Here is a 26,837-nt window from a genome sequence, read left to right as displayed (position 1 = left end):
AAGCAAAGCATCCACATTAAGTGACACACACACCCAAACCCCCACACACAATTGATCAGGAGCATTCTTGCGTGCACAAGAGATTGACTCTGTGAGAATGAAAATCTGGTCCTGCTTGTTTTTCTTTTTCCACTGCTCAACCTGTTTCTTTAGAGCAGTTCTCATTGTGTGTTGAGGTCAGAAGGCTTTAGAGTGAGATTTCGAGATCAGATGTGTTTTTAAAAAGAAAACCGAAGTGACGATGACATGGAGGTGGTATGCTGTGGAGTAATGACAACACTAACCCTGCACAGTGCAAAGAGGGATAGGCTAAAGCACGAGGGCTTTAAATGGCAGTTCTGTACCAGAATGGGGCAAAACCCTGAATAAATCACATCACACTTTGGGTGCCAGAATGGCACAAATAACGCACAATGGCAATCAGGTCGATGCTGCTACATTATAAAACTATCTGGAGGTTTAAGTTTGACTTTATGAAAGCAAAATTAGTATTTCTTTCCACATGTGTAATTTTCACTGTAAGAAGACATAAGAATATTCACAGTGCTTTACTTGTCCGACCGGTGTTGCAGTGGGTGTGGAATCGAAAGCACGCAAGAGCGTCCCAAGTGGGTTGGCATTCACTGCACACTGTGTGGAGGGCACCGCGGACAGGATTTATTCCTCCACAGGGCAAAAAGACACGTTTTATGTCCAGGATAGCTCCTGTTATTCAGCCCGGGAACTGCTGCACTGCACATGGTGATTTCTATTAGCTGATATAAAAATGGACCTCAATGGCACATCCAGCAAACTTGGTGAGTTGCTCAAAAATCTGTGCATGTGAGCGCACTGATTTAGTCTACTTGCACTAAAAAGCGCACGTTTTTTAATGTGTTTGATTTATCGATTTTGTGCCAGTTGGAGCACTATTAAGCAAGCTTCACCAAACCCATGTTTGTTTTTGATGTTTGAATGAAAGTTGGGTCTGTTTTCTTTTTCTCTCCTCAATAAATAACAACGTCTCCTGTCTAATGTCTAAAATTGAGACAAAAATAACAAATATTAATCAACAGGAGCTTTTAATACTTATATATCATAAAATAAAAAAAGGAGCCAGTGCTTCTAAACAAAAAAACATTGTGGTTTCCTGGTTAGAGAAATGCTTCACAATTTCTCACGTTCCTTGGTTGCTTTCTGTTGGTTTTCTTTCAACGCACATTTGCCATCCAAAACAGTGAGGTGGGCTCCTGGTTTTGGCATCGTGACATGTTTCTGTTACCACGACAATGACACGTTTCATCGAGCTGAACGAATAATATTGAAGGTATTGCAGGTGTTACGTTTCATCTAATTTTCCACTTTGCTTTCTAACCACACCCAGAGATCGTTGATCAGGTAGCACAGGTTTTTATCGATGAGCTGCAGTTCTTACACATCCTTGTGGATATTAAAACATCCCTCGCTCTTTAAATATCCTATTTAAATTTGCAATTTTTTAAACTACAGGCCAATCCGCTTTTCCCTTACGATGGCGCTGTTTCACATCTCATTACTAAAATGGTTATTACGTAAATATTCATAAACGTATAGATATATAACAATTCTTTTATTTGTGTTTGGAAGCAGCTACAGCAGCCCGTCAAGACATGAAAATAGTGATGTGTAAAACGCGTACTGCTTTTCTTTTTTTACATAGAAATTTATTTAAAGGCATATTGTAACCTTTTACCTCTGTATAAGCAACCGCAAAATTCTTCTTTAAGCGCACAAGACCTTTTATTATTGCAGACAAACCTCACTCTGTGAGAGTGATGGCCCACTTAAGCCAGTCAGATGTGTTTCCGACCATTAGAAGTTTTTAAAAAGTTTATCACTAAGATTACAGGTTAGATGAGAGCAGACTCACACCCTCATAGCGCTGAACGGTTCCTTCAGAGTGTGCAAACAAGGACAGGTAAGCAAAGTTACTGCAGCTCTAACACAGAAACAGATTATTTTTGGGACCCGCCCCATGAGGGGAGATCTACGTGTTGCTTCTCTTTAACGCCGAGCATCGACCCGACCGGCCAGTCTCTTTATCCCACCGGGATAAACAAGAAAGTTTATCCGAGATGTCTTGTTTTCATAAACGGCCAAAAAGGACAAAATCCGAGGAACAAGCATTTCTGGAACACCTGAAAAAAGTTGCGAAGGAGAACGGAAAACGCCTGGGTGAGTCCTCCAAAGGTGCAAACGCGCTTGAGACGCCTTCGACTGTTTTGCCAACATTGGCAGGCGCGTGCGCGTAATGTTTGGATAACATGGATTTTGCGAAACTTTATATCTTCAAACAAGAGAAAAAAAAATATCACCAATCACGTGCAGCCTTGGACGATAAATGTTTCTGTCGTGACGTTGGGAATAAACATAAGGTTTGTGTTTTGATCCGTGCACTCTAACGCTTTATGGTAGCTTCCTCGTTGCCTGGAGCGGTAAATTCTTTGACGTTAGGGAAGTTGCAGCGTAAGGGTCTGTGTGATGGAGCTGAAAACGAGGTGACAAATGAGACTACAGACACAGGATGTGCTAAACTTCAATAAGACTTCATGAGCTGAGGGGAAAACCTCTGCGGTGTTCGATTCTCGGGTTTCTGTCTCTTATTGTTTCCCCTTCTAGACAGCATAGTTTCCTGGGTATTAGTCATCTGCACAGAGGAGGGCAGCACAGTATTTATATCTAAATTTCTTTCCATTTTATTGTGTCATTTATAACACAGTCGTAATCTAACAACACTGCATTCCTGTTAAGCAATTAAAAACCATGTCCTACACGTGTTTTTGTAGGAAAATATAATTGTTTGAAATAGTCACATTCCCTACTCAGGTCACATGACATTGTACTGTGTGGGAATGGTTTTCCAATGTGACAAAGACTCACTTTTTGATCGTCAAACTAGTCTTTTTATTTATGGCACGGGGGTTGTTTGGCATCCAAACATATGACGTGAACTTGTGCCATCACGCCTCCCTCTCACTTCACAGTTCTTGGAATTTTCTTGTGCTAGCTTGTGTAATTGGGTGCACACAGTAAAGAGCTCTTCCCATCTGAAACTGATTAGTTCGCTTAAAAAAAATGCAAACAGAGAAGTTTGATGCGTAAGGAACATGTCAGCGCCTGCTTTCGTAACATGAAGCTGTTGGATGACTGAAAGCAGGCTGCTCTTCTTCACAGTGAAGTAGATCACAAGAAAAGAGGCTTGACAAACACGTAGAAGGTGCTCAGAGCAAAGCCTCCAACAGAAAGCCTGACTGGGCAGGGGTGGTGCAGCGCTGGCCAGTCCTCCTCCCTGGCTGCAGAGAGGCCAGAGACTCATAAACAGCCTCTGTGGGCTTGTGGTGTGATCTGGGCGAAAAAGAAATGTCTGTTATGCTGCGATCCTGCCCACAGCCATAAAAACACTCCCTTCTGAGTCGTATTTAACGTGTTATCCTCAAATGCCCTTTGTTTACTTAGAAAGTGTTGCATATTCTCAGTCTCAGTTAGAGAGAATTTTATAATTCATAAAGCTGTGTGAAACAAACACTTTTACACTGATAAACGCCAGCACTGATTAACAAATATGCTTTGAGTCATTCATTCGGATGATAGCACACACCCTTCCCAGAATGCAACACTCAGAAAATTGCTGCACCTGAATGATAGGCTATTGTCTCTACTTGTCTGAAATGTTGTGATACACTGCACTGTACTACAGTACGACAGGTGTGCTGGGGATAAAAAAGACACAGGACTGCACATAGCTTAGATTTTATTCTAGATATAGATGGTTCCAAAATTCTTTGTTGGTTCTCGTGTATGACAGCCATACGGGACCTATAAATTAATTTAAGGTGTAACTAATAATGCTTATCTTCATTTTCTGTCACATATACTGTTAAACTGGTGCATCCTCATATTAAACATGGCTAAAATTGCAAGTATTGATAGGATATTGATCAGTTTTATTTAGAACATTTATTTACTTCTCCTATTAATGCTCAGTTTATTGCAATATCTAACCAAGTGTTTCCTGGAACTTCATGTATATTTTAAAATACAGAAGGCAGAAACTTGCGTGACTGCTCCTTTTGTCCTCACACCCGCAGGTTTGGAGGGAGATTCAGATCTCCAGTTCTTGTTGTTGGGAGGAAAACTGGTCAAGGTTCGCTCAAAATCCTGGAAGCATGGCCGCTACTTCAAACTGGAGGAAGACTGCCAGACCTTTTCGCATGAGTCGAAAAAAGCATTCAAGCAAAACCACACCTGTGAGTGTAACCTCTGTGCCTACTTTATTATATATGTTTGTATATTTACATGCCCAGCGTTCCATCCAGCCAGCCATTGTCTTCCACATATCCCGGACAGGCCTCCAGTCTGTTGCAGGTCCATGTACAAGTTCTGTGTTCCATTTAAATTATTTTAGTCTGATGAGAACATCTACCTTTTTGACCCGCAGACCGCTCTTCTATTATTCTGTCTGCTAAGAGCTCTCCTTTCAGATCTTAACAAAAGCGTATTCTCTTACAGCACACACACACACAAGCACACCCTCATATGACAATAGTAGTGAATATGTGTGAAAACAGCTCCATGCTGATAGGTACTGTGGTGTGGCGAAAGCTGGACTGGGAAATACTAGTGTGACTCCCAGCTGTATGTTTGTCTGTGTGTGTTAGAAAGACTATTTTCCTTAGGTTTTCGGTTCAGTGAGCCACTGTCTGGCTGTGAATGTACAGCATGTGTGCATCCACTGGGACTCAGGTAGCTCAGGTTTCCAAGCTCACCTCTGCCCTGCACTTGAGCCTTGAACAAACACTGAGAATAATGACTCTAATATTCTCTTTACAAACACGATGTTTTCTAACGTTACCGAGCTTTCTTACAGATGGGCCTACACAGGAATTTCTTTGTTTACGGAAATAAGCTGCTATTTTATTGCTTTCCTGTGGGCTCCAGCTGCATTTACCAGTCAGCTCTAAAGCGCTTTGATTAAAATAGAGGAGATTGTGGGAGGACAGCATGTATTGTTTTGTTTTTTTTACCATATTTTTCATGAGAGCATCTGCTGCTGTGCTTTACTCAAGTCAAATTTGTCAGCTTGAAAAGCTGGCTTAGCCTACTTATGTCACTGACAGCATAGCTTAGTTTGGGCAATTTAACGAGGTTTTAATCCATCCACTGATCCACTCAATAACTGATCCATTAATCTATCAATTGATTATTTTGTGCGTATCCTTCCTCCTAGGGGAGCTTTCCCAGGCCAGATGAGATATATAATCGCTCTAGTGGATTCTGGGTTCCACCCTGGGTTTTCCTTCCAGTTGGGAAAGCCTGGAAAACCTCCAAAGCAAACTGCCCATGAGACATCCTAATTAGATGCCCAAACTGGTATTTAACAGCTGTACTCAAAGCTCCCTCTGGATGTTCAAGGTCCTTACTCTTTCTAATGTGGATTCCAGCCACCCTAAGAAGGACACTCATTGTATTATGACCTTTTTCTAATAATTACAGGTGAGCACTGGAACATAGAGTGACTGTCATTCAAAGTTGTTCTTTTTGTTTTGTTTGTTCGCTCACTGGCATGGCTATCTAACCCTTAACTCAAACTTCCCTTTGAGGAAAAGACTGTTAGAAACAACAGAGTGAACTTTCGTCAGGCCATCACAAAACTCTCTTTGTGTAAACATTTCATGTGGTATTCGAACAATGTCTGCGTGACACGGATAACACGACTTGGACATTGTGGCAAGTCTCTCCAGATGGGATTCCCTGAAATTGGTCCAAATTCACAACCTCTGTTTTGTTGGAGATAATGTGCATGCACAGATCAACCAAACACTCCCTTTTCTGCTGAGTGCTTTTAAGGTATTTTAGTCATCCAGCAATCAGCTGAGGCAGGGCTTGGAAAACATGGGTGTGTTTCACTCCACTGCCCCCTCAATGTGTTGTTTTTGTTTTGACCTATTTTGAACTTTAGATTCCTTTAAAGTAGAATGAAGGAATCTAAATCTCTAACTTTGGGATGCAGGGAGTAGATGTGGAGTGATTGTGGCCCAGCCATAATATATGGCCTCATGGCTAAGCCTGGAGTCTTTTGCTGTTTTGTTACAAGGGCCTGTGCTGCTGTGTAGTGCAATGACATCACACGCGGCAGTGCATGCTCTTCCGTACATTAAGGCCAGCTCTATTGCACAACAATAGAGCTGGCCTCCGATGCATTGGCTGCATCAGTGTGCAGTGACCTTTTGTGTATGTATGTTGTCTTTGTATGGGTGATATAGATAAACATTTTAGTCCGAGACACTTTGATTGTATGGGTGCATGTGTTTGAAAAGAGGTTCAGGAGAGGTCAGATTGTGTAAAAATGTTTTAAAGTGCAGTAAAGTCAAAATCAAATCTGGAGTGGGTTTGTGTTGCAAAAGAATTCAGGTTTACAGGAGATAACAACAAAATGTTGGAGAACCCATCTGTTAGGTCTAAAAACGACTCTTAAACATTAAGACTGTTTGGGTAAAATGGCTCAATCTGGTTTATTATAAACATGATTTAGTAGTACGTTTGACAGCAGGACATTCATGAAGACTTGCTGTTGCAATGTTGTAAATAGTCTATTACAGATTAATCTGCATACATCAATTTTTTTCATCCTAGCAAGTATTTAAAGGATTATCTGTAATGAAATTATTGCCCAACTCAACTTGGTTGACCATTTTAGCGTCTTTTACCTAATTTTTTGCTTTTATGGCCTCAAGAGTCAAGAGCTCTGTTTTCAGCAGGATTAGTCTGTTTCCACTGAAAAGCTCTGATAAGCCAACTGTTTACACACTGTCTAGTACCAAAAAAAGATAGTGACTAGCTCGTGAACATGGTGCAGCATTTAGCTGCTGTCAAGAGTTTGTGAAGGCCATTGGCTAAGCCTTTATAGTGATCTAAAATATAACAAAAATGTTATGCTAATTTTGATGTCCTGTAAATAGACAATGCTTGCTAAAAAAGCAACGGTAGCTCTTTCTTGGTACCACATTATGCATTTTTTACACACATAAATTATCAAAAAGTCAGCCTTTGATTCATAAATGTTGTCGGGGTCCCACCAGTGCATGCAGAAAGTTGCCTGGAAGACGTAAGTTTTGTGCTGCAGATTTGTGAGTGAAGGCAACAGATGTGGCGTGCTGAGACAAAAGCCTTCCTGTAGATAAGATAGAAAAACAGTTTCAGTTGTAACCACTGGGACAAAAAAGTCGGCCGCCACAAGATATGGACTTATCTTAGGAAAGACTGTGTGTCAAGGGATAATAATGGCTGAATGCTACCATCCTGATAGCTGTTGTTAATGCCAGAAATAAAAGACGTTACATTTTAGACAACATAGCAGTTAATAATGAATATATTAAAATAATCACAATTTGCTTTTTATGATATAGATTAGAGGTGTCATACCTGAATTTTTAAAAATATTTTGCTTTTTCACTTTTCCTCAGTTCACTCCTTGTACACGATGATTGTTTTCAAATAACTTTTCCCAACAAGCTACTAGCTAAAAACCTGGCATGGTGTGCAGTGTGTCCTTAAAAAATTTGAGGAATTGGAGCAGTTCGAGCAGTGACTTTGAGGATCTTGTTAAAATTAATTATGCATGGAGAAAAGTACAGTGAGATTTTAACCCACCGTGCAATACCTAAAAAACTATCTACTGCAGATGAAAAGTGTCCAAAAAGCATGTTATTAAGAAAGAGGAAAAAATTTTGTTTGGAGCTGCATTTCAGCCAGTGGTCATGTCAGATTTTGATCTGCAAAGCATCTGAATGGCAATGGCTTCATTTGTTTTTATCATGGCAGTGATCCCAAACACTTTGCCAATCTATTAAAGCATACCTGGATAGAAAATAACAAACTGGAACACTAACAGTCATGGATTGGTCTCTCCAGAGCAACATTCTCCTCAACATTACTGAAGCAGTGTGGGATCGTCTTGATAGAGGCTGTATTGAAGAATACAGATGGGCTTACCAAATATTGACTTTGAGGCTATTAAAACACTAACCTTCAGTGATTTCTCAGGGCCACACTTTCTAACAAACACCCCTTCGCTCTCCAAACAGTCTCCATTGATGACATTGAATCGGTTCGAAAGGGCCGCCACTCTGAGGGCCTTAAAAAATACACCGATGCCAGCGTTGAAGACCTCTGCTTCTCCATCATCTTCAAGGGGCGCAAGAAGAATCTCGACCTGATGGCAGAATCTCCGGAAGATGTAAATAAGTGGGTCAGCAGCCTGGAGAAGATCATCAACAACATGCACAACCTCAGTAACCAGAAGAAGAGCGAACAGTATCCTTAGCAAACTCCTAAATAGAGAAATGTGTTTGCATGTTTTTGTGCGTAATACATCAAATCCTTACATCTGAATGCCAGCTGGATATTCAGCTGCATACGTAAGGCTGACAAGAATGGCGACAACATGATGACACTAAAGGAGGTGAAACACTTCTTGAGGCAGATCAATGTTGAGGTTGATGATTCTTACGCAGCGGACCTTTTTAAGGTGAGACCTTGTCAAAAAATTACAAAATATATCTTTGAAATTCACTGTTAATCTTTCATAAAATGTTAGATCTGGTTAAATAATTCACTGATTGTGTTGCACAGAAATGTGACACATCCAATTCAGACACCCTGGAAGGCGAAGAGATCAAGCAATTCTACGAGATGCTGACACGCCGTGAGGAGATTGATGTCATTTATGGGAAATATGCTCAAACAGAGGGTCAGATGAGCGACAGAGACCTGCTGAACTTTCTGCTGAACGAGCAGCGGGAGCAGGCGACTGCAGAGGACGCCCACAGGCTGATTGAGAAATATGAAGTGGATAAAACAGGTAGACTTACTCTGGACACCAGGGAATGATAAAATTATAGTAACCATATTATTAAAGCTTTAACTCAACTGTGTTATACACAATTTTCCACTCAACACTTTCATCCATTTGTGTCACAGCAAAGCAGAACAATTGCATGACCAAAGATGGCTTCCTGATGTACCTGCAGCAGGACGACGGCTGTATTTTGAACCCAGCCCACAGATCTGTGTATCAGGACATGAACCAGCCCCTCAACCATTACTACATCTCCTCCTCACACAACACATACCTGATGGCAGACCAACTCAAAGGGCCAAGCAGCACAGAAGCCTACATAAAGTAAATTTTGCAGAATTACTTTTATACTGACAGCATTAAACAAAGGTGAAATAGAAGCATGGAATAAATGTGCTACTTTGGATAGATGTTTTTTATCATATTAATGGCTTATCTTTTAAAAATATGCATCAGCCTCCAGGTAGACTGAACTGAAGTTCTGCCATGCCTGTTTTAGACCACCCTAGTAGTTCCTAGGCCTTTATAAAATACTGTTTTGGGATCCAGGAGTTTTTGGTGGAACAGAAGTCACAGCGCAGGAATCTCTCTATTTTCACAGGCAAAGTTCATGAGTTTCAGGGATGTAAAATCACTAATTGGTCATGAATGTTTTCTTTGCTTGCAGAGCGCTGATGAAGAGTTGCCGATGCGTGGAGCTGGACTGTTGGGACGGGGCTAATGGAGAACCTGTTATTTACCATGGCCATACGCTCACATCCAAAGTGCTCTTCAAAGATGTTATCAAAGCCATCAAAGACTACGCCTTCAAAGTACGTGAGATATTCACTGACTTTGGATGTTTTACTCTGCCTATGTTGGAGACCGCATTGAATTCCCAGCCCTTTCCTCGCCTTAACACATTAGAAACTGGAAAAGGTCTGAAGTTCACCTTCACATTGTTCCCTTTGTTTTCCAGACTTCCCAGTACCCAGTGATTCTGTCTCTGGAGAACCATTGTACAGTTGAGCAACAGAAGCTTATGGCCCGTCATTTGGTCTTCTTCCTGGGTGACGCTCTGGTCAAAAAGCCTCTGGGTGACACCATGCCAACTAACTTCCCATCACCTGAGGTGTGGAACCCATTATCTGTATTCACTGACATACGATATATCATCTTGGGATCCTTACCCTAATAAAAAAAAATCACCAAAGGAAGACCACCCCTTAACATTTTCATTCCTAACACGCTACTGTGCCAGATTTCTCACTTTGCTGTTTTCCTTAACGTGACCCAAGTTTTGTTTAGGAAACAAAGCTAATGTGATACAAGACATCATCGATCTATAGCCTCAGATAAAGCTTGTTTCACTTTGCGCCTACTGAGTAGCTAATGATTTGCTGTAACAGCTGAGTGAGTGTGTTTGAGACAACACCTTGTTTGATAACAGAGACTTCTAGTGAACAGAATTTAGTCTCCAAATACAATACAATACAATACAATAATAAATGCTAGAAACAGATTTACATGTCATACATGAAATAAGTGTTGATCACCTACAACCCAGCCACAATGCTGATTCCCACTGACTGGGTTCTTATGTGTATAGAGCTCATCTGTCCACAGAAACAATTTTTTTCCATTCCAACCTCTCCACAGGAGAAATGGTGAATATGATCTAGAGAACACCATCCCCACAGTCAAGCACGGAGGTGGAAGCTTTATGCTTGGGGCTGTTTTTCTGCTAAGGGTACAGAATGACTTCACTTCACTGAGGGGCCAATGGACAGAGCCATATATCATTAAATCTTGGATGACAACCTCCTTCCCTGAATATTTATTAAAAAATATATATAAGGATGGGTCTTCCGGCATGACCCAGCATTCAAATCAGTGACCAAAACCATTATGTCAAGGCAACAAATAAGTGGCTAAAGAATAAGCACATTAGCTCACGGAGAGGCCTACCCAGTCTCCAGACCTCAGTCCTTCAGAAAAGCTGGAGAGGGAGCTGAAAGTTTGAGTTGCCAAAAAGCTAAAATTTCAGGTAAGAAAATCCCCAAAAGTGGGCGTAGGGTTTTCAGTGCGAGAAACGTTTTGTCACTCATTGGGAGTGGGAGACAAGAAAATCCAGATAACCAAAATAAACTTTTTGGGAAGAAAGCTAAAAGATTTAGAGCGTGTTTTTAAAGATGAATGCCAAAACCCCTGCTGAGATATGTGCAAACCTGGTGACCAACTACAAGAACCTAAGTACTAAGTCATGTTTTGGTTGAGGATAAAAAGGGATTAAAAACATCCCTCAATGACGGCTGAATCAGTTTCTAACTTCTGCTTATTGTACTTTTTCTGGATTTTTTAAATAACAGTCTGTCCCTTTCCATTAAAAGGAAACTAGCATAAAGATTACAGATTGTTCATTTCCTTGTAAGTACGCAAACTTACAAATTCGGCAGGGGTCTCAAATCATTATTTCCCCCACTTTTATGTGTTACTTTGGGAATTTGCTGCAAAATGATTGGAAGACCTTGACAACTGAAAAAGACAAGAAATAGAGAGAGAGAGAGGAAATAATTTTTTTTTAAAATTCAGCTCCCATGAAGTGGATGCCTGTGGCATTTTCAGCCTCAACACAAATTTAAGTTATGCTTTAGTCTGTTGGCTGTTTGGAGGGTGACTATCAGGAACGCAGTCTCTGTTGTCACAGTTAAATGTGTGCCTGTCTATATTAAGCAAAGCAACTTTGATTTCCAAAGCACAGCACCGTGTGTACCTTAAGTGTTAGAAATGACACAACAAAACACATTTTGTGTCTCTTTGTAGGCACTTAAGGGAAAGTTCCTCATCAAGGGAAAACGACTGAACAAACTGGATTCGATCTTCACCAATAACAACGTGATAGAGGATGGCACCGTGTCTGAGGAGGACGAAGCTGCAGAGTGTAAGGAGAATAGCCAGAAAGAAAAACCAAAGGTGTGCCAAAGGCTCTTTACTCATTTGCAAGAAATTGAAATAACAATTTTCAGTTTCAGATTTCACGTTTGTCTCTCTGTTCTTGTTTCAGAAATCAAATATCAAACTCGACAAAGAGCTCTCAGACATCGTCATCTACTGTAAGAGCGTGCACTTTAACAGCTTTGAACACGCCAGAGAAAACCAGGCCTTCTATGAAATGTCGTCCTTCAAGGAGAGTAAAGCATTCAACCTGGCTGAGACCTCAGGTAAACGCACGCTGCATTAACTGTCTTTATTGCCATGCTTGAACTCACAGTTTAAAAAAAACATCTGCTTTAACTTGTTGTAGCTACTGCCTTCATGCACCACAACATGGACAAACTCAGCAGGATCTACCCTGCTGGCTCCAGAACCGACTCCTCCAACTATAATCCGGTGCCCATGTGGAACGTTGGCTGCCAGATAGGTGTGCTCCAATACGCAGCAAGCAAACTAACGTAAACCAATTAAAACTAATGAAACAGTTTGACGCTTTTTCCTCTTTGATTTGGTTTTTAGTGGCGTTGAACTTCCAGACTAACTCCAAGGAGATGCACTTAAACCAGGGACGGTTTCTGATGAACGGCTTCTGCGGCTACATCCTGAAACCTGAATTTCAGAGAAACCTGTCCTCTCAGTTTAACCCCAACGCACTTACCGAAGGGTCGTGGCTGAAGAAGAAGATCTTTCATGTCATGGTGGGAGTTTTTTCCAGAAAGATAAGCCTATATTAGAGGTTAACGGTGTCCTGTGAAATTTCCTTTTTAAAAGAAAACAAAGTTCACAAAGTTTACAGTATGTGTAGTGTCAACTTGCTAATGAGCTTTAATCATTTCCCCTAGCTCTGGCCTAGAAGTTTGAATCCTTTTATCTTTGTTTGCCAGCTTGCAGCTATTTAAAGGAATTTTAACACAATCATTGGCTGAATAGTTACTGACATAACCTATCTTGAAAAGAGGAGCTACTTTTAATGTTTTTTAATCCTCAAGTCCTTTTATTACATTTTGTATTATTAGTTATGATCTGCACAGTAGCTAGTAGCACTTAAAATAAAGAAAGTGGATTTTTAGCCTTTTTTAACAACTGATTATGCCACCACTTGATAAACAGATTAATCATCATGCTGGTGGTGAAAGCATCGAAGCGTGCTGTGGAAGCTGGACATCATGCTGTAGATATCTAATCAAATCTGAACGTAGACTGTAGTCGGACTGTCACGTGATCGCGTCTGTGCATTTTTGTCTCACAATTCAACAGGTGATCTCAGCTCAGCAGTTACCTAAAATCAACAAGGAAAAGCAAAAATCCATTGTAGACCCTCTGGTGAAGGTGGAGATCCATGGTGTCCAGGCAGACAATGCCAGCAAGGAAACACATCACATTGAAAATAATGGTGAGCGTTATATGTGCAAGTATAGCATAAGTGCACTTACTTGTCAAACACTTTTTCAGAGAATTTAGAAAAACACAGATATTCGTCCTTGCAGGATTCAACCCTATGTGGAATAAGAAATTCCAGTTTGACATCAGTGTGCCAGAGCTGGCCTTGGTGCGATTTCTGTTGGAGGACCACGACACAGCATCGCAGAACGATTTTATCGGGCAGTACTGTCTGCCACTCACCAGCGTACAGAACGGTAAGAAAGCTCACAGATTTGATGAAGCTAACACGATAAAGCAACGCGACACCAACTCAGAGTTAGCAACAATCTAATTTTCGAAGAGGCCGATGACTGAAATGGTCTGTGCGGTAATTAAAATATGGAAGTGTTAAGACAGTATCCTCTCTTTTCAGTGCTCGCTCACAGCTTTGACTTTCTTTGTGCACTATTATCACATTATTATCTTCTTTAGTTCCACTTTAAACATACTTTTTCTCCCTTATTTAATTCTTCTGTGTGGACCGCAACAAAACAGAAATTAAACAGATACAAATTCATGTAAATCATAGCTCAAGTGATTGTTTTGCATCTTTTTTTTGTGCTACGCTTTATGAACCAGCTTCTCATTTTGCTGACAAAGCTCACGCTCGCTTCCTGTTTTCCAGGATATCGCCATGTCCCGGTGCTCAACAAGAGAGGGGACAACATTTCTTCTGCCAGTCTGTTTGTGCACCTCATGCTCCTGGATGCCCCGTAGGCCTGTTTGCAAAAAGAAAACCAAACCAACTTCACGTCTTTTGTAAATTCTAATGGAATTTAAAACCCAGATTTTAAAGCTAAATAACTTGACTCTAGTTTTCGTTTTGTTTTTTTACATACCACAGCTGCTGACTCACAAGTGTCTGACACTTTTAGGTCATTGTATAATTTTAGCTTTTTAAAAGCCGGTTTGGTGGAGAGCCTTTAAAGTGACAAAGAAAGAATGAAGTGAATGAGAGGAAAAGTAGCCAACTATATTCACCATTCTCTGGAGAAGTTTAATTAATGTGCATTATTATGTGAGTTTTGTGTGAATCCCACCTGAAATATACTAGATTCTCAGCAGCTTTACGGGATAGTCTTATGAGACTTGATTTAAACTTTGTCCATCTTGATGCCATAAGAGTGATAATGACAATGTTGATAGCAAGTGACATAGTGTGTCTGTGTGCTTCTGTCCTTTCATTATGAATGCATTATAAATGCTCCCAGCATTGTATATAGAAGATTTTCAAGATGGTGCCTGGAACAAGTTCTAATATTTTGTGTCATGGTTTATTTGTGTCTTCCATTGCTCTACAGCATTTTTACAGTTCACACATTTTTGCACTAGCTCTTGAATTAAACCACTCCCCGAATCCCCGGTCAATGGTTTTCTGTTTATTCACTGCATTTGTGATTCAGATAAAATGCTAGCAAAACATCATCTCAGTATGATCTACATGAAATGAAAAAAAAATATACAGATAAATATAAAGCAGAATAATTAAAAAAATAATCTTAGAAATGTCAGTCACGTCCTTTAAATTATTACAAGTTACATTCATGGTCATAATCATAAATACCATTTGTTAAATCTAAACAACTTGGGATGTTGGTCGATTTTTTTTTTTACCCCTCTGACAGCAAAACAAAATATTGAGATGAAGGTCAGAAGCTAAAATGCTGCCGTATAGTTTGGTTTACAAGCGGATTTCTCAGCAGACAGGCTGGAGATGTGTGATTCCTTCTCAGAAAATTCCTGCTTTCTTCTTTAAATCATTCTGGCGCCACTTTGGCAAGCGCTGGAAGTCTGCGCGAGTAGTACTGAGCAGGTTCTCAAAGTCCAGGTCAGATAGATAATCCTGCCAATCGGAGCACAGAGGATGGGAAACGGTTAGACTGACCTCTGCTGTACACAGAGCTCTAGGCACAGACAATGGCAAGGCCTCCCACCCTTTCTTGGAAAGCCCCATATTGTCTCTTTGTAGTGTCTTTGTGTCTTTGTGTGGTTGTTCATGACTCGCTAGAAGCATTTTATGTGGCTCTGCAGTCACTTTTAATCTCTTCGTAGTCACTTTTCATCCATTTGCAGCTGTTTAGTGACCTTTTCAGTTGATGATTAAAATAGCTTCATTTATATTACTACATGTTAATCCAAATTCAGAGAAATGAAAGAATCCCATCTGATGGAAATAATACTTTTAACTTGCTAACAAGTGCATATTATGTTTTTGTGTATGCTAGACAACATATCACACGATTGGTGGCTGTGGAGTTTTGACTTGAAATGGCAGTACAGTCACAAAAATCTGCTTTGCTGCAGGTAAACATACTAAATAGGTGTCGAATCATATTGAAGTATTTTTTATGGTGACGTGATTAATTTTACTAAAAAAACCCCCCCAAAACAATAACTTCTAAATTGTAATTGTCATGATTAGACGTCACTTTTAAAGGTGTTAATTAATGCCCTGAGAAGGACGTTAAACAATAATCAAATGCTGATTTTTACCATTTATAATTGATCTGCACACACACCTCTTTCTGGGTGGCATCCACTCCTTCTGGTAGCTCGTCTGGAGTCTTGTTGACGAGGAGCTCAGGGTCAAAAAACTTTCCAGCTCCAGAAGAGGACAAGGAACTAGCAGAGGAAGAGGACATCCCAGACTGGGGTCTTGTAGGACTAGAGGGTCTGGGGAAAAAATCTGTTTCATCTTGGAAGTAGGCCTTGTTGGGTGGCGGAGAAGTTAGAGGGCCCCCAGGTGCTCTGTAACCACCCCCACCTCCCCCAGCGGGAGTCTTGTTCAGCTTAGTGTTCTTCAGGTCCTGCAGCCACGAAAGAGAAGTTTTACAGAAGCAGTTTCACAAAAAAACAAAGGTAAACCTCCGAGATGTAGACATTCACAGGTTAGCAACACTACTATATATGACATTAAAGATGTTAGTAGGTATTACAGCTGTGATATTAGCACATCAGTGTGAGTCACTTACTAGAGTGATCTGTGAGATAGATGTTGAATCACTCAGCTTGTTTTTCATCTCCTCATAGGAGTTGCCTCCCTGTTCAGAAGATCAACGGAACCAAGATTCGTCACAGTAAAGGTTAGTATTCGTGCAGTGACTTTTTCATCTTCAATTAATCCATTGAATCATCCACTTGTGTTTGTAAGTTGTTCCTAGCTTCTGAGATGATTAAATCAATTGATTGCATGTTATTGTAATGGGAATTTGTAATGCCTTGATCATGCTTTCTATGGGATCCCAGAAAGATGAAAGGGGAAACTGTTATAAACTCACGCTCCACTTGTGGGGATCCCACGCATTGAACCATCCGGTGAAGGTGGGCGGCTCGTATCCCTGTTTGACAAAGATGATGGGCGTGTCAGGGTCACGTCCAGCCGGGTGAGTTCTCAGGTAATCCCGCGCGCTGTTCAACGCCTCTTTGGTCTCATACTCATAGGAGGAGTTACCGATCCACAAGAAAAGCTGAGATTCAGAGACAGAAAACAAGAAAAAGAGACAAATTACTCAAAGAGTCTGCTGCGTAAGTTGCCAAAAACTGAGCTTTAGGCCTGATTCTGTCTTTCCGTGTGAAGTATTACATAAATAACCTTGAGCTGAGTCACTACCACCAGTATAGATTAATTAGAAACCATAGCAGGAGGAAACAATAAGCTTGTGTAATACAGTATAGTGTTTGTTTCATATCTATCAGTTAATGTGCAGTGAGTTTCACAATCTTCCTGATGAGATGCTCATAAACAGGAAGCAGGCCCCAAATCAACGGCAGGGTCTGACTGATTTCAGCTCCTTTGATTGCTTACCTCTTCCCAGGTGTCCAGCAACATGACGTCATCTTCATCTAGGTCACACTGGGCGAAATCATCCACCTCAGTAATCTTAAAGCGCCCCGTCTGATTGGAGCATTCGAACAGCCGGGGACTGTGAAGCGGCTCCTCCCTCTCAAATCTGAAATGACACAGGCCGTCCTGTCGTAACAGCAGATAATGTTCCCTCTCTCTCTCTGTGTATGATGACATTGGGCATATTCCACTGACCTTGGTATAAAAATAATCCAGACAGATTTAATGTAAGCTTGGAAATGGTTCAAAATATGATTAAAGGGCCTTTTTGGATGAATCCTGAAGTCCTTGCTAATTTGTTATTACTGGCTATATTTTTACTTTCTGGACCCAGATTGAGCGCCCTTCATTGTAAATACTTGACTGCTGGAGTGTGTTGTTAAGCGAAAAGCCAAAAATATCCTATTTTTGTCACAATATGCAAAAGCAATGCTGCCATTAAAATATTTTACCTCCTGTCACTGGCATAGGAGCCCTTTCCACCCAAAGCTATCCAGAATTCAGCAGGTTCCTGGCCCTCCATCACCACCCGCTTCTCATGCCTGGACAGCACATCAGACATCGCTTTCCCCATCTCTCTCTCATCCCCATTACAGCCCTGGGATAGAAGCAGAAATCAGGGGGGAAATGGTTTTAATGTGTCAAATACAAACTAAACTAATATTTATGTTATTTCAAAGCCTGCTACACAGCCCCATGATAGATACCTTTCCATACCACAGGTAGGAGATATTGTCAGTTTTCAGCAGGAAGACGTCATTGGAGCTTAGAGAAGCGGCCCTGGCCACCACCTCTGTGGCTTTAGTATTCAGCTCATTAGTCCCTCTCACCTGGAAGAGCCTGGCATCTTTGGCAGGGTTAACCACACCAGGTCGACCTGTTCCTCCCTTTAGACACACACACATTGAGTTTCCAGTTTCTTTCAACTTTTATTTAAAGCTTTGATCGATCTATTTTTGCATCATGGATACTTTTATTGTATCCATGTAAATCTCATTTTTAATTTAGATTTTGCTGGATTACTTCCATGTGTCATAATTTCACACACAAACCATACAGATATTTTACTTTTAGTCATTGGTGAGAATTTCTAATCCAGTTAAGAATCCTTTTCAGTGTGAAAATCATAAAATCATACCTCAAAAATGATAAGTTTGCCTTTGAAAATAGCCAGGAAGTGGCGGGGCTCCTTTCCCATGACCACTCTGACCTGAACTGGGGCTCCATTGTACTTGTTATCAATATTGACAGCCTGGAAGGCACTTGCTGCAATCTCATCGCTTGTGGCATGGCGTCCCTGAAGTAACAAAGAAAAGACGTTTACACATTGAAGGTGCTTGTCAGTTTTCCAGAAGCAGGAGGAAATGGAGAACAAGGAAGCATAGATTGGTTTGACACTGACCTGCCACATGTAGAGTATGTACTGCTGCTGGCCTGCTCTTTTATATGAATACAGCACCAAGTAGCAGTCTCCTCCATAAAACTGCCCGTAGGTTTTTGGGTCTATTTCAGCCAGTTCCAAATTCTCAATGCACCACACCTGACACAGGCAAACAACAGCTCAAACAACACGCAACAATGCAACTGAAGTCTGAAAAGTATCTGCACTGTGTTTGTCTGTATTCCTGCATATGTTTTCCCACCTTAACGTCTCCTGATGCATCGTCCACCATGCGGTACTGTGCTGCCAGTTCAGGGCGCGCGTGTAGCTCCATCACGTCAAACTTTCCGTCGTCGACCTTAGCTGTGCGGACACAAAATGTTCAGAGTTAATGATGAACAGCATAATATCAGCAAATAAGATTAAATAGCATATCAAGAGATAATATGTTAACTGTGCTGGAATTTATTTTGAAGAAGTGGATTGAGCAGTAGATTTGAAGAGGCTACCTATCTTTCCAACGTTGTGTGTGGTACCCAGGCCCTGAGTTTGGTCTCTGTCTGTCCAGGATTTGAACAGGTGCTTAAAGATTGCTGACTCTGCTCCCTCAGCCATCACCTCCACAGTGGTGCTGGCTGGGTACTTTTTTGCTTTAATGTAGCTCTGTAGGAAAAGATTGATGGACAAAACTTGTAGTGAAAAACATCTCCAAAAAAGCACATAAAAACTGAGATAATCCCCTCAAGCCATGCGATCCTTGGAAAAGAATAAAACGATGAATTTATATTTATCCAAAATCATTTAAGGAGAAAGAGGATTAAAATTTACACAATTAATTTATAAGACAGAACAGGAGGCACTAAGAGATCCTTGGTGTCGTCATTCTGTATACTCACCAGTGCCCGATTCATAGCTCCTTGTCGCTCTTCTTTGGAGGCCTTCTTTCCTTTCCAGACCATCACACTAGACCCTTTGTTGTCCAGAATGAAACAGTCCTGAAACCCCAAAAGAAAAAAAACATTGAAACTGAACCACTTTTCTTTTTTAATACTAGCATCTAGGGAACATTCTCAAAGAGTGAACACTAATTACCGAGGATTTCAGAAGATCTTGTGTCAGAGGTTGTTTGGCCACTTCTTGAATCACTAGATTCCCACTATTGTCATAAACGCTGAGGAAGAAAATCAGAAAAAATGGGTGTGATATTGGTAAATAGTTGAAATCAGTTTCTACAGTTTTGTGTGATCAATGCAGTGGAAGCATAATGTACTTACTGGTAGAGTCGGACACTGTTTTTCTGCGCACTATCAGGCACATCATCGGAAGTGGCCTCCTTCAGCTGTGCCGGTTTTGGTCCGAGCACAGTCGTCAGGAATTTCATGAGCTCGGGCGAGCTCCGCTCATCTCCTCCTTCCACAACACCGATCTGAGCGCGACCTCCGCGTTCCCTGTCCCGGATGTCCTGAGCCAACAAGACCGCCTGGAAAGACGGAGGGAGAAACAAAGACACAAAAGTGAAAACTGTTCGCTCAGTGACAACAGCGACTAAAAGGTTCACGTGTTACACAAAAATCTACACTATCACTGTAAAAGAACTGGTTGTTATATAGTACACATATCTCATTCAAACACATGCACTTTTTCTGTGCCTAATGTTTATCTAACATTAATACTCAGGGTTCAGTATTTTGCCCAAGGAAACTTTTGCATGCAGACGGGAGCAGGCGGAGATCAAACCACCTGTTTTACCTGATGAGCTAAAAGGTAAATGGACTGATTCTTATATAGCGCTTTTCAAAATAAATAAATAAAAGCTGTTGGTTTTTCCTTTTCTGTTGTTACCATTCCTTCCTAACTCTTCTTGCATGCATGTTTCCAATTTCACAGACAACTGAAAGCTTACTGCTAAAGGCAGTGGTGTACATTATTGAAGATCCACAGCCGACAGGTTTCAAGAATTAAAAAAAAAAAATCACTTTACAGACACTTTCAGTGCTCCTTAATTTTCCAAGGGTTTGCCACAGTGGATGGATGCACGTTTGATTTGGCACACCTTCTATGTCCTTCCTAATCAGAATCAGAATCAGAATCAGAATCAGAATGGGGTTTATTGCCAAATGTTGAGCAGGTTTACAACATTAGGAAATTGCTGCGGTGCTTCAGTGCAATGATGCAATAATGCAACCGAGGCCCTGAGTTCATAAAATTCACTTGACACACAAGAATAAATTAAATTAGTCATTAGTCAATCTAGTCATTCTCCCTTTGTCAGAAACAGCCTTAGTGCAGACATATTTTATCACCTTTTTGTTCGTAAAATGTTAAATTTCTTTCCTCTTTCCCACTTTGCTTCCACGGTGTGTATTTTTCACGAGATCTGACTACTTCTCGTGCCGCTGCTTATTGTAACCAATCAGTGCAGAGGATTACCTTGAGCTTCTCTCTTCTGTTGCTCTGGGGACCGTTCCACTGCACTATAGCTTTCCCGATATCCAGAAGAAATATATCTCCTTTGTTAAAGCTGCTCCATGACACCTCCACCTGCATGGAAAAACACACACAAACGCAAACACAGTGGAGAGTTGAATAACATTCAAATGGACAGTACACTCCGTCTGAAACAATACAGCGTATTAATTAATCACACTCTCATACCACCCCTCGGGCAATTAACACCTACACAGACAGCTACGACAACAAGACATAATCTGTTTAAGGAGGGGTGCCAACACCTCTCTGTAGCGTGACTGTGTGAAGCCACTGATAGCAGCAGAGGGAGGCAGGGAGTAAGACTCTCGTAAAGCCTTTCATATCCCTTTAATTTGTTTTCTGAATACCTCTGTTGCTGTGACATCCTTCCTCCCTTTGACATGCAGCAGTCGCAGGACGTTGTAGGCGTTTGTTTCAACGTGGTTGAAACCTGAGGCCACTCCACCCTTCTTGTAGCTGTGGAGAGAGAAGTTTACTTTACCAAAGTTCAAGTGCAATAAAAATATAAACCCAGTGACTTGAAACTGAATGGACATTTAAAAAAATAAAAAATTAAAGGAACATTTTTTTTCTTATCAGTATGATTTTTTTCCTTAAGGTTGTATAACCATAAAGCAAACATGCAACTAAAGGTTAAAGGTTAATAAATTGGGCAAGAGAAATTGGTGTTTTTTAATGCTAGGCCTCAGAAAACAAGTGTGTTTTGTGTCATAATCATTTCATAGAGGCGGATTAGTGTTGTAAGCCATGACTCAGGAAGATTACAACATAAGTGTGTGTGTTTTTGTGTGTGTATAGGAGAGACTCATTCCCTTGAGTATATCACCATCCCCCTTTCGTTCAAACACCAGCTGCCTTCATCGGGAACTCACATCAGGCCATTTTTGAAGTAACTCCTGAACCGCGGTGACTCGTAGCCCTGCACCTCCCTGTACTGGACCGGACTCCCACCCAGGTACTCGTCCAGCTGGGTGACGTAGATGGCAGCAGCACCTTGTTCATCCTGAGAGGAGGTTCTTCCAACCCAGTAGTGGATATCAGCAGACTGGCGGGAGCCTTTATTCTCACTTATCTGATGATAATAATGAAAAGCATGAGAGGTGACACATATATGAGATATATGTATATATATTTATATATCTCATGAAATCACCCAGTTTTTTACTCACATATAGAACTATGTAACAGTCTCCCTCAAAGAAATTGCCAAAGGCCTGAGGTGGAACGGGATCCATTTGCATTTTCTGAGTAAAGAAAACAACCATTTAGACCTCAAACAAATATGAGATTTCAACATGCCGCAGCTCTACATAAAGCTCAGCAGTGTGGACAACAATGTCAACAACATAGGGTGCATGTAATGCGTTTTAGACTCACATTGACGGTCCATATCTGAAGGCCTGGCTTTCGGCGGACATTTTTAAATGCATTATTGTTTTCATTCATCATTCTGCTGAACTGTAAACATAAAAACAAAAAAAAAACATGTGTACTTATCGTTATTGTCACAAACAGTTTACATATTTGCATGAAAACTATTGATGAGCGTCTAATGTCTTAATTGTTATAGATTAAACTCAAAATATTCTCACTGTTAAATTTGAATGTAGGTTTGCTAGGGTTTACATACTGTGTCATCACATTTGTTAATGCCCCAAAAAACACATCTTTATGCCACAATGTGACAGCAAGCTGTTAAGACGCTTAGCGAAAAGTTTTTTTGTTATACCACGGTTATAACCAGGTATCTGTTTATAAGATATGTTTATAAGATATAAGACGGACATAACTTCTAGTTCTACAAAATGATGTCACTGTACATGTAAGTGCCTTTAACCTACACTAGCTTTAATGGCCAGAAGGGGGCAGCTTTTCATAATGCGAAAAGAAGTTGTAATGTCCACAAGAAACCTCTGACATGGTTTTACTACTGTAGTAAACACTCTTCTAATGAGTTTATGATCTTGTTAGTTTAAGCACAACACAGGGCAATATTCATTTAGTAAATTATGACAATATTTAAAATGAAAGAGGACGTTCACTGTTTGACTGTAGTAAAAAAGAAAAAAAAAATCTTAAAAATAACAGGTTTTCTGCACTTGCTTTTAAGCTTGTATTTTTGTTAGCCAAGGCTAGCAACCCTCTTAATACACAGTCATTAATGCATACACCTTATTAATCAAACCAGGTTGATAGCGTTAGCATAAACTGATTAACTACAACAAGAAGTATGGTCAAGGCCTTTAAAAAAAAAAAAGAGGGTAAAAAAGCAGAACTTAAGAGATGACATTATGGTGGCTACAGTCTATGGACCTTTCACTGTGTTTTGCCATGTGATTAAAATAAGCTATCCCTGTTACATAATGATCTCCTTTTTATTCATGTTGTCCACTGACACCACCACTAGCTTGTTTTAGCTTTTCAGCAAAAGGTAATAGCTAGGTAGCTGTGGAAAAAGAGTAAAAACTATAAGAATTAATTAAAGCTTGTTGTTTGTTTGTTTTTAACTGTTTTTTGCAAAAAGAAGACGAAAAAAGTAACGTAAAATAAAACAGCTAAATGATATAAAATTAGCACAAACTCTGAAGAGATAAATACTTAGAAGATTAACTAGCACACTGAAAAATACATGTTCACTCCTGACTCCTTAAACAGTACTTGAACAGAAAAAATATTTCACTTTAGAGACCTCTTCCTCACTCTTCCTCATCCTGGCATCGCTGTCTTTTCACTGGAAACAGATGTCTCCAAAATGACAAGTGAATGCTTTCAAAGGACTGACTCTCTGACAGCAAAGCACCTCTAATCCTGCTAATGAGTATCAGCTTGGTGCTGTAGGAAAATACAAGCCCTGCAATCAGCGGTGCTTTAACAGCCTCTTGACTGGGATATCAGAAACAACAGCACTGATAAGCAAACAGTATCACCAGCTGAGCCAACGTTAGGCTGTATGGAAACAAGAACATATTATGAATGCACTTGCAACACTGATGCCATAATATGACATTGTGAAACAGCTGGAGTAGATGTGGTTGTTATGTGTGAACTTATTCTTGGGATAAGTAATATAAAGCACTATTACATGTACTAGCTCTAATCTTTGTTCCGGGTCTAGTAATAAAATATCTACCCGGGCAGTGATTGGTGGTGTGAGATGAACACTTAGTTAACCACACCCTTTATAGTATTATTAACAGGCTCTGGTATTTATGTCTTCTGATAAAGCGGTGACACACACTCGACAAACAAAAGAAGCAGGTGAGATTTGAAAATGAAGAGACAGCACTTGAGCTTAAATAGCTAATTTTAAGCTAACGTCTTATGTTAGCTTATAAAGCAATTAATCAGGTTGCGTATGAGCAGCTTTGAAAAGAGATTATCCAAGTTTAGGCATCCAGTAGAGCTAGGTGCCAAAAGTGTATGTTGCCAAATGTACATGTTAAGTACAGGTGTAATATTGACAAAAATATAAAGACTTAAAATATCTAATCGTAATGAGTCGATTGAAATATCAGCTACACAGCAAAAATTTATCTAGATAAAGGTCAAAACAGGGAGGGCTCTATCAAACATAATGACCCAAGTCCAGTGAACAAAAACAGGGTGTGTTTTATTGCTTTTCAACTCAACTTTGTCTAAATTAAAAAGTAATGCAATCTCAAAGTGTCTGTAAACTTGTGCTAAACTTTGGTCGTGCCCTGTGACCTTACTATCAGCCATGAGACTGGAGGGCGTCTGTTAACAGCTTGAGAAATAAACACGATACATATTTAAATGTCATTCTTTTTATTTATTTTATTATTTTATTGTTAAAACGTAGTCCCCAAATTTTATTTCCCTTTTCTTAAAAACAAGGTACACCCTGCCCTGCACGTTTGTCCATTACCCATTAGAGTTTGACAGGAATGCCATAGTTCCATTTCAAACAGAGCACACATTCAGCTGTAAAGTGTATGTACACAGAGATTATTCCTTATAACATACGGATAAAAAACAAACATCTAGATGAAGAAGTGACGCCACTGTGATATTTGATTAATTGAAAGTAATCACCTCAACTACGATCACGCCTGGTTGCCAGTTATCAGTGGCTTCAGCTGTGGTTGCAAATCCCTGTTATAAAAAATAAATAAACTGTGCAATCTGATCCCTGCTTAAAACAATTACTGAAAGCTTGAGCAAATAACACAGGAAAGATAAACCTGTGAGCGGCATTGCTTCTATTACTCAGACAGGAAAGACTGGTTCCCTATCAATTAACCTGCATTGTCCTTTGGTGGAGCATACACAATCACTTTTGTTAATGCTGCACCGTACGTATTTCTTCAACTCGTGTAAAATCACGTTGGTTAACCCCCCGCCCCCCCCAAACCTGTGTTTATAAAATCCTTAAATGTGATAATAAAGATGTTATTCTTTCCAGATTTCACTGAGTCAGTGAAAATAAATAGAGGTGTGTTCACAAAGCAGAAAACAAGGTAGCTATTCTCAAAGAAATAGTAGTAGGATGGGTCTTACGTTGTCCTGTGACTGCCGTGGTGAAGTCCTGGCTGGTTCCTACAAGTTGTGGAGATAGTGATTTATGTAAAAGGTCTGTATTTATAAGATACCGCTGCCTTTTCCTCTTATGCGCAAGCTGCAGTGCGAGGCATAGAGGGCTGGATGTATTTGTTACCACACCCAGGTATGAACACACCTGCCATCTTCTATCTCAATATTTACAGTGCCACGGTGTTAGATACGCCCCCTCTCATTTCTTCCCAGCTGTCACACTTGATGCAGGTGGAAAGGGAGGTGTGTGTGTGTGTTGCACAATACACCACGGAGTCAAAAAAAGCCACTGAGACAGACCCCAGCTTCACTCGGTGTCCTGATTGTGATTTATAGAAGCCAATCACAGTTGTGTTTATGTCTGAGTCCTCAGCAGCACAGTGGGCATTACAGGGACCACTTGACACCAGTTATTCATTTTACAACCGTTACAACTAGCAGATGGGGGAATTGGACTGAGGGAGCTCCGAGTGCTATTGGAAAGGAGTCAGACGCTTTTCCGTGGCTAAATCTCTCGTTCTGCGCGTACTCACACCGACACTTGAAGAACGCTTGACATTATCGAAGGTTTACAGCACCGGGCGTTCAAGCTTCCAGTGGAGAAAGTGTTGGCAGATTGTGCTTACATTTATTTGCAAAATGTGCAGAGATATTAAAAGTTTCACCCAAAGTCATTTCCACAGTAATAGAAGGGGGGGAAACATTATTCCTAAGCCGTACATTGAAGTTAATGTAATGAAACAATCATGGGTTGGTTCCTTAGAAAGTTAAGAACACCCTTGAGAATAAAGAGTGCAAGAATCTTCCAGATCTTATAGATCAGAATTGAAAAGAGCCTGTGAATGCTGACTGCTGTTAAACACTTCAGAATCAAAGCTCTTTTATTTCCCAACCAAGACCACCAAGCCCTGCATCTGCTGGTACCCCACACATTTACAAAGTAAGTGAGCAATCTTTTAAGTCCCCTTAATGTGCATTGCAGTCGGTGCTTAAATCACAGATCAGACTATCTTGCTGTTTTATGTTCAGCGTTACGTCGCTTATGCTTGTCTTTGTGTCATATAACTCACACAATCCCTGCCTGCGAGTCTGAACACTACAGTGTTATATAACCATCTTAGATCACAAATTGAAAGCTAAAGCTTTTCTTACCTTTGACCTCTCACTTCTTCGTTCACTCTTGGCTTCCATTATGACCAGAAGATGACTTAGACACTGCACTGAACTTCAGTCCCTGCATATCTGAGGAGAAAAGAAACAAGCGCTCTCCAAGCTTGTACAAAGGGCTCGGTAATACCTAA

The 26,837-nt window shown here is 40.5% G+C and overlaps 2 protein-coding genes across 6 annotated transcripts; one reads left to right on the top strand and one right to left on the bottom strand.

Annotated features, from left to right (window-relative positions):
* Positions 1-618: 618 nt before the first annotated feature.
* Positions 619-14,638, top strand: plcd1a (phospholipase C, delta 1a). Of its 2 annotated transcripts, none has more exons than XM_004546747.6 (15): positions 619-797; positions 4,107-4,265; positions 8,103-8,331; positions 8,416-8,545; positions 8,650-8,878; positions 8,998-9,199; positions 9,543-9,687; positions 9,834-9,986; positions 11,678-11,827; positions 11,919-12,075; positions 12,159-12,275; positions 12,368-12,546; positions 13,106-13,241; positions 13,336-13,485; positions 13,896-14,638. In XM_004546747.6, exons 1-15 carry the CDS (start codon positions 767-769, stop codon positions 13,985-13,987), a joined length of 2,259 nt encoding a protein of 752 aa, XP_004546804.2. In that variant the 5' UTR covers positions 619-766; the 3' UTR covers positions 13,988-14,638. The 2 variants fall into 2 exon arrangements, with proteins under 2 accessions (XP_004546804.2, XP_004546803.2); XM_004546746.6 differs by lacking the exon at positions 619-797 and adding an exon at positions 1,990-2,193.
* On the bottom strand, positions 14,635-26,837 carry vill (villin-like). 4 transcript variants are annotated; one of them, XM_012917958.5, is made up of 21 exons: positions 26,689-26,836; positions 25,504-25,542; positions 22,363-22,443; positions 22,155-22,229; positions 21,858-22,057; positions 21,333-21,441; positions 20,926-21,036; positions 19,770-19,975; positions 19,588-19,666; positions 19,392-19,490; positions 19,005-19,158; positions 18,758-18,858; positions 18,517-18,654; positions 18,253-18,411; positions 17,822-18,001; positions 17,567-17,712; positions 17,076-17,220; positions 16,549-16,737; positions 16,243-16,311; positions 15,790-16,077; positions 14,635-15,113 (listed from the first exon to the last, which is right to left on the bottom strand). In XM_012917958.5, exons 1-21 carry the CDS (start codon positions 26,725-26,727, stop codon positions 15,000-15,002), a joined length of 2,721 nt encoding a protein of 906 aa, XP_012773412.2. In that variant the 5' UTR covers positions 26,728-26,836; the 3' UTR covers positions 14,635-14,999. The 4 variants fall into 4 exon arrangements, with proteins under 4 accessions (XP_012773412.2, XP_012773413.2, XP_004546805.2 ...); XM_012917959.5 differs by lacking the exon at positions 16,243-16,311 and having other exon boundaries at positions 26,689-26,837; XM_004546748.6 differs by lacking the exon at positions 25,504-25,542.

Source organism: Maylandia zebra, linkage group LG9, assembly GCF_041146795.1.
Source record: "Maylandia zebra isolate NMK-2024a linkage group LG9, Mzebra_GT3a, whole genome shotgun sequence".
Lineage (NCBI taxonomy): Eukaryota > Metazoa > Chordata > Actinopteri > Cichliformes > Cichlidae > Maylandia > Maylandia zebra.
The sequence above is the reverse complement of the archived record's forward strand: the minus strand, read 5'-3'. Positions and strand labels throughout refer to the sequence as shown.